We start from the raw sequence: 8,505 nt of genomic DNA on the forward strand, positions 1-8,505 counted from the left end.
ATGAGTTTATTTACTCTTGTGGATTGATTATTGAGTTAATAAACTTGTTACGCAGTCGTTTTTACTTAAGTTTGGTTTCAACAAAGTGCTAGAGGTATTAGAAGTGCTGTGGTTACCGGAAAATGAGGCACTTTCTGTACTGTTTAGTCGATGGAATTTTTCCTTTTTGTTTTACCTGAGTAATACAAAACAATGCGAAACTACTGTGGCGACATCAAGGGGAGGTGAGAGAAAGCATAATATGTTGTAGGCAATTATCACTTTCATACACTACAAAATAGTTGTATTTAAAGTCACTTCATTCTTTCCTCCTTTTAAAACAGTTGGTTATAGCCAATTCATACTTTCCTATCTTCACATTAGAGTTCAATTTGGGATCAGCTCCTACCTTTATACCTTCAAAAACTTAGAAGTTCCGTTAATTTGAATATTCCTTTTCTTTTAATAGGATAATTGAGGTTGGGACCAGTCTCTCTACCTTCAAGGCACTTCTCTACTTTCAAAGCGTGAAATTATTAAATAATTCATACTCTTCTCTATATCTTTACAAATAGTTGAAAATACAGTTGTCTCATACTCTTCTGCTTATTTGCTCTCATAAGAAAGTTGAAGTAGTAGCCACTTTATACAATAATACAAGATATAAATTTACAAACATTTAGTACTCTCTTTAGTAAGAGCTAAATTACAGCTCAATCGTTACGTCATTTTTCATGTTGAATATTTATGCTGTGGACAATTTATGTCTCCTTTTTATGTCAGGGAGTGTAAATTATTGTTATCTCATATTTTCTTAACTTACAGGCGAATTTTAAGTTTGGCTCGATCATAAAATATTAACCTTCTCTTCGTAAAATTGAAACTAAAATTTATTCAGTCTATTTTATTTTGGAAATAATTCAATTTATTACCACTCCCAGCACATCTAGCTTCAGAGAAAGATGAACTTTCGAAAGATTTTATTACCTTTGTACATCGTCAATTTAAATAAGTGGTAATTTATTATCAAACATTAAAAAATACGACATTTTATTGCATTATCAAAGAAATAGTAATTAAAACTGAATACATTTCCTATGTATGAAATAAGCAATATATTATTAAGCTTACCTATCAAACATTAGAAAGCACAACGTTTTATTGCATTATTGTTGAAACAGTAATTAAACTCGAATATACGTTCTGGTTAAATATTATTGAAAAATAAACCATATAGTTTTTAACCACACAGTTGGTATTCAAAACGAAAGACACTAATATAACAATAAGGCACAACATTTCTATGTCTTCTAACACGTTCTGCAGTTTCTCGAGAAATAAAAAAATCAACCAATAACAAGAAGGTCCTCAAGTTAACACACCTTATTTTACTGATCCACATCGAAATGAGATATTTAATATTATATGATAAGTTATACAAGAAGAGCTGCTAAGCATTTTCAACAAGATATACTTAATAATTAGTCTTAATTATGAAAGACAGGCTACACCAAAAAGCTTTTATGAACATTTTGCCTTAGATATTAAAAGATTTGACACACTATATTTCAAAGTTTATTGTCGTTATATAAAAACACATTATATTTACATGATCGTTTATACGAAACTCTACTTTTATAAAGCATTTAAATACAGTTCTAAGTTCCGAATTATAGTCATATAAAAATGTGTAGCAGCAGGTCTTAATGACAACATACAATGTTCTAACCGCAATAATGTGTATTTCAATTACATTTCGAGTCAAGTTTAATATTTCTAAACCGGAGGAAAATAAATAGTTGTCACACCTTTTTCTCCAGCTTCTGTGTTTAGTTCGCTATTAGGCTTTTGGGTTCTAGCTCAGTAATTATAGTATGTAAAGAACGGTCTTATGACTATGAAAAAGCCCCCAAGAGGGTATGAGATTACTTTAGATTGATTCATTGAACCGTCTAATGAGTTTTATTTCTTTGTATATCTGTCACGACGAAATGAAAATTACGAATAAATGAAGCAGGCATTTTTACAAAGTTCCTTTATTGTCACAACATCTGATATATTAGTTATAAAAACATGATACAACAATAAGTTGTGAATATTGATTGAATAAACGACAGGTGCCATATAGTGGTGTTTACAACAGATACTCATAAAGAAGAACTAGGACTTTGTGCTAAAGTATATTTTTCTGACTCAAGTATATGGTACAGATTATTATTGCACAGAGAACCTGATGTTCTGGAAGTCACAAAATATACCAGATATGATACAAATGTGTTACTCAGGCTAACAAACTGAAGAGATAATTGTATACAGTTAGTATCGTACACTTGCACTCTCCCTTAATAGTGAAATAGCAAAAATTTGTTTAAAAATATAGAACTTTTTAAGCTTATAGTAGTTCGATCTTTTTATTAACTCAAACAACATTTTAATAAAAGCCAAACGCGTTACATCAGATGTTATCAGAGAACAGCTATTCATAAGACAGAAATCTAAAAGAACAGACATGTGGCAAGCTCAGAAAAAGAAGTGTCGTCGGGGAAGTAGTGTTCTGAACCCATAGAGTCCTGGCATACCCAGAATGTGAGGGTGGTAGGCCAACCGAGCAAAAGGGAGAGCTTTACCACCGTACAGTAAGTCATATCTTATGGGACCAACAGCACTAAACTCTTTCGGGACTTCAAATGAATCAGCAGTTTCATGTGGAGCAGCTCGTCCAGCGAGTTCATCTTCGGCCTCAAAAGCGTCGATAACCTCATAACCATTTTTGCCGACACGGTAGTTGGTTACCCGGAGTTTACCGTTAGGATCAACGTAGCCATACTTTCCGATTATGGTTCCATCCTCTTTTCGTTCTTCCTCCCGGAAGATTTTGGCTTCACCCCCACTGAATGTGGTGTCGTATTTAAATTTGTATTCATTAGGGCTGTGGATTTTGAGCTGGGCGGTAACCACTGCCACAAACATCAATAAGAGAAGCTTAGAAAAAAGAAAATATTTTAATTTTTGACTTTTTATCAGAGGGATATATATATATATATATAACACATATAATTAATATAAGTCGTATTGCACTATATTCTACATTTTATATTAATAATTTGAGCAATTTTCTAATGAGAGTTAGGACTGATTTATCTTTAGCTATATATGGAACACGTGAACAGCGCTACAGATGAGTCCTATATAAAGACACATACAAGTAAAATTAGGCTACCTTTAAACGTACAACCACCTAATGTTATTGCTTAAGTAACATTCCTACAATTATGTTCCTATTTAAATGGAATTCTTACAATGTCACTGTTTTCTCAAAGTGACTATTGCGCATGATTAATGCTTTTAAAAATGACTGACACTTAACACTCATCTGATACAAACTATAAAATAAAGGAGGATCACAAACACATTTCAAGCAGTTATTGATTTTGATTTTCAACGTAGAAAGCACATGTAAGATATTATTTTGCATAAATGATTAAGAAAGAAATGGGTGGTTATACAGTGGAATCTGAAGGTGTTTTTATATTATTATTTCTTTAACCTTTGAACAAACAACTACTGTTTATAGTGTCTAAACTTTAAAGTAAATATGTAAACAGTTGTAGGTGTACAGGAACTAAACAATAAACCCAACTGAGGTTAATAAATTTCCACATTTTGGGGTTATTCGTGATAAATAAAGCTTTTCAGGTAACTAGTATTTGGATTTAAACCAATAAGGAGGTACTTTTTTCTTTGCTACAAAGTGATAATAAAACCTTTGCTGTTAACCAAAGCCATTAATAACACATAAAATGTGAAAGTCAAGAACTAATTACAAATTAAGAATTATAACCTGCTAAAAACTTGTTTATCTAATAAAGAATTCAAACAAAATAAAACATAAAATAACTTCTTTAGTTTGTAAAAATAGTATAGATAAAAGGCACCTGTTTCATCTTCAGGGCTAACTTATCTCCACCGTTAAGTAAATCCCACAGAAGAATAACTCGCCAGACAACACCAGATTATAAAGTGAGAAACGCTGCGACAAGCACCTTTATATTGCTCCCTACTGGGCTGGGGATGAACTTTAAAAACACACAGGTATGCGTATTTTTTGCCTTCATGAGAATGGGTTCTAATGTCGTCTTTTATGAGATGCATATTTGGTAAGACTTGTGCTTGCAATCCCCATGGTTATTCTCAGCCTGTAAGAACATAGAGACAAAATAGGTCAGGGATCTCAGGACGAAGGTCCTTGAAGTCAAAAACCGCAGTAGTAAGCAATCCGAGTTTCGACAATTAAGCCTAGACGACAAGTTCGAGATTTGTAGCGACAAAGAGAAAATCTTCAACTACGAATAAAAATTATTTTAATTATTCCAGTTTTTTGTTATGTGATACCGGTAAATTAGTGTGTTGATTGTTGGATTACAATTCGGCCATGTAAAATAATGAATACAATTGTAAAGACAGTTAAAACTGACAAACAATAAATTCAAAACAATAATAGGAAATCCACCATTTTAATATAAATCTAGACAATAGCAACAGTTTACAGACAAGAGTGTATTAATTGTCCAGCACGTAATCTACTACAGATATTCATCTATTTTTCTCATTTAGTTTCACTACATATCTATCTAGCTTTCGCATATACCAGCCACCGAAACATTTATGCGTATAAATGCATATATATACACATACTGTTACTCCCATCAGACATTTCTCGGCTTCTTGATAACAAGGAATTCGTTGGGATTTTAAAGAAAATGCAAATAATAGAATATTATGTATTTAATAATACACAATTTTTAATAGCAATTTATTTCATTTAGAAAACAGTTCAAATGCATTGAATCTGTATGGTTCATCAACAAAATAATCTGTTTATCTATTTAGACGGTTGGGTAGTTCACTGGCTATCTGTGAATATCAAAATATGTTTATTCGATTCTTTCTCCTCTCTTTCTATCAAATCTAATTTAAGAATAGACATGGGGTCGGGTGTGACTTAAAGATTACCATGTTGGTCTGTGAATCTAAAATCCAATGCTTGGTGTCCTGTTACAGCAAAATTGTGTTCCACATTTTGGAAAGCTGGGTTAATTACAAGAGTGAGAATTAAATCGTAATATTTGGGTAAAGTATTTCAGTGCAACTAGATCTTATATAGTTTTGCACTAATATATAAAAGACTGGTTTTAGAATTCCGCGCAAAGCTATACGAATGATATTCGCGCTAGTCGTCCCCAATTTAGCAGTGTAAGACTAGAGGGAAGGCAGGTAGTCATCACCACCCACCAACAACTCTTGGGCTACTCTTTTACCAACGAATATTGGGATTGACCGTCACTATATAAAGTCCCCACAACTGAGAGGGCGAGCATGTTTGGTGTGACGGGAAGTCGAACCCGCGACCCTGGATTACGAGTAGAGTGCCTTAACCATCTGGCCATGCCGGGCCTTATATGAAAGAAACAACGAAGGAAACAACCATTACAAACATAGGTTTCATTATTTTGTATTCTACCTTTGAGGAAGAACTGGCTGAAGTAACCCATTTTAACTTGTCGTGTTTAAAATCACAGCATTCTTGTTAAAGCACACCACTAGCAAAGAAGTTCACACATGGTTCAATAAACGCCCGTTTTATAGTTTTAAATTTGATATGCTAAATGAATTTATATTTTGTGAAATAATTGAATTAAGGTTATGTAACTTTTTTATACCGTGTAAGCTTATTGTGTTGACACAACGTTATATTTTCAAATAATATCAGAACATTTTCGTCTTTGACAAATCTTTTGCACCAGTTTTGAAACACTTCAATAATTATAACGAAAAAAAAAAACACGTTGAAGGCGAGTGTAAGCACATCACCTTGAAAGCTTAAGAGATCCTTGATTGCAATTTAAGATAAGGGACCGATAATCGTTTAAATCACTGAGAAAAGAAGTGACTAGGGACATCTGTTGGTAGAGATGTGAACATCTACAAATGTTTCAGGTCAGTTGGAAAGCAATAAAAATAAAAGATGTAGTTTTATTCTTTCTTTAGAAAAATGGAATAAAAACAATGACCTAAAATAAAGAAAAAAGTACTGTCGTTAGGCATTTATTTTGGCAAAAGTAAAAATTCAAACCCATTCTTTATATTTTGGGAAATCATTCATTCCTCTCTTAAATTACTGTGAAATGTAAACGACAACTGTAGTTCTATTGTCATCTGAATATAGCAAAATGAATCTAAGGCCGTTATCCCATTTATCATATGGATAAATGTGTAAAGTTCATTTACTATCAGCCCAACATGGCCAGATGGTTAAGGCATTCGAATCGTAATCCGAGGGTCGCGAAATCGAATTCACATCTCACCAAACATGTTCAAGCTTTCAGCCCAGGGAGCGATATAATTCGAGAGTCAATCCCACTGTTCGTTGGTAAAAGAGTAGCCCAAGATTTGGCGAGAGGTGGTGATGAATAACTGCCTTCCTTATTGTCTTACACTGCTAAAACTGCTAAATTAATATCGGCTAACATAAAAAGCTCTCGTGTAGCTTTGCGCAAAATTCAAATTATTTACTATCGCCTTCATAGTATTCTTTTACGATGGCTCTTACATATCTGGAGTCACTAGTAACCCTTGTCTGAGCCATTTCCAATACATCAATACCTTTTCTTGAATAAGGATACCAAAACTGTACTTGCTACTCTAAGTATTATTAATGAAAACCTTTCACTGTTTATCAATACAATTTTCATTGTGAATGATGAAAAACTCAAATCAGACTGTGACCTGAATGTTAATTAAACCCGTCTTTATATCTTTGGCCCGGCGTAGTAAGGTGGTTAATGCACTTGACTCGTAATCTGATGGACGCAGTTTCGAATCCCTGTCCCATCAAACATGCTCGCCCTTTCAGCCGTGGGGACCTTATAGTGTGACGGCCAGTCCTACTATTCGTTGATAAAAGAATAGCATAAGAGGTGGAGGTGGGTAACGATAACTATCTGCCTTCCCTCTAGTCTTAAACTACTAAATTAGAGAGCTCGCGCAGATAGACCTCGTGTAGCTTTGAGTGAAATTCAAAGACATAGAAACAAGTCATTTAAATTTATTTAACTTTAGCTATAGCTTGTCTTCCTCCATATTAATATAGCTTTCAGGAATTGTTTTCGTTGTGTAGTTTAATCTTCCTTCTCTTTAGCTCATAAGACAGGGGAATCACATGGGGCTAGCGAGAGGAGACCAATAAAAGTTTCTATTTCACGCCTCTCTTTTGTCAGTTCTATGTGTTTGACTGGTACTTTGACTGTTTCTGTCTATTAGGAACTGTAGTTTTACACATTTTTGTGTTGATTCTCTTTTTGCGATAAACTCAGTCAAAATTGGAAAATAGCGGATATAATATCGTCAAACCTCCTTGTTAGGAGGCCCGAAATAACTGTTCTGTGGGACATCCATATACAGCCGAATACATCACAACATTCTTTTCCGAAGCAACCTTTAGCCCAATTTTATCGTATTATTGTCTTGTTTCCTAAGCGTTTGCTTCTACTATCCCATTTTCATTTAAAATAAGCAAACTTTGAAAATGTGATGTATTGTGTCTTTCGTAGCTTGCTGGTAATCGCAATCTAGCTTAAACCCTCAAACATAAATTACTCTGATAACACAATAACGAGACTAATTGATACTTTTATAACACGCCAAAAGCCGAAAGTACAGAAGTTATTAAGCAGCGGACGAGAACTTTGGATTTTTTTACCCATTTTCTTGACCATTGATGACGAATAGTCTGCAATTTAATATAAGTTTGTATTATTAGAAACAATAAATCTTGATGGTGTTGTTACACAACCAATACATTCCAGACCTATTATAAGATCAAATCACTTCATATTCTGATAAGAAAGTCGTTTTTTCTGAGTGTTTCAAACTGATTTGTTACGTGTTGTCCATAAAACGTAAAAACAAAATGAATTACTTAATTGCGTGTTAAAATACAGCAATTTAAAGGAAAGCAAGTTTAGATGTAAAGTTTTTAAACAAATGTTAGAAATGTTTTTATAAGCGATAATGTGTCTAAACAAAAACAGCAACTAGTTCATGTGCTTCATTAAAGGCTCGACATGGTCATGTGGTTAAGGTACTCGACTCGTGATCCGAGGGGCGCGGGTTCGAATCCTCATCACACAAAACACTTTCAGCCGTGGGGAAATTATAATGTTATGGTCAATCCAACTATTCGTTGGTAAAAGAGTAGCCCAAGAGTTGGCGGGGGGGGGTGATGACTAGCTTTAATCTTACACTGCTAAATTAGGAACGGCTAGCGCAGACAGCCCTCGTGTAACTTTGCGCGAAATTAAAAAAAATTCATAAAGCTTCATTACAAGGTAATGAACAGTGTGTCTCGACTATGTTTAGTTATGTGTTGAATGCTCAACTTTCCATATTAATGTCAAAAACTTTTTTGTGCCTACTACATATTTCAGCTGATACAGATCCATAGTTCTTTTGTTTTTCAATTCTAAG

General features: G+C 33.8%; 1 protein-coding gene across 1 annotated transcript; it reads right to left on the reverse strand.

Moving 5' to 3' along the window:
* Positions 1–1,999: 1,999 nt before the first annotated feature.
* LOC143223058 (uncharacterized) lies at positions 2,000–4,075 on the reverse strand. Its single transcript, XM_076450462.1, has 2 exons — positions 3,915–4,075; positions 2,000–2,961 (listed from the first exon to the last, which is right to left on the reverse strand). The coding sequence occupies exons 1-2, from the start codon at positions 3,921–3,923 to the stop codon at positions 2,500–2,502; spliced, it is 471 nt and encodes a 156-aa protein (XP_076306577.1). The 5' UTR covers positions 3,924–4,075; the 3' UTR covers positions 2,000–2,499.
* Positions 4,076–8,505: the final 4,430 nt, after the last annotated feature.

Source organism: Tachypleus tridentatus, chromosome 8 (genome assembly GCF_004210375.1).
Source record: "Tachypleus tridentatus isolate NWPU-2018 chromosome 8, ASM421037v1, whole genome shotgun sequence".
NCBI lineage: Eukaryota > Metazoa > Arthropoda > Merostomata > Xiphosura > Limulidae > Tachypleus > Tachypleus tridentatus.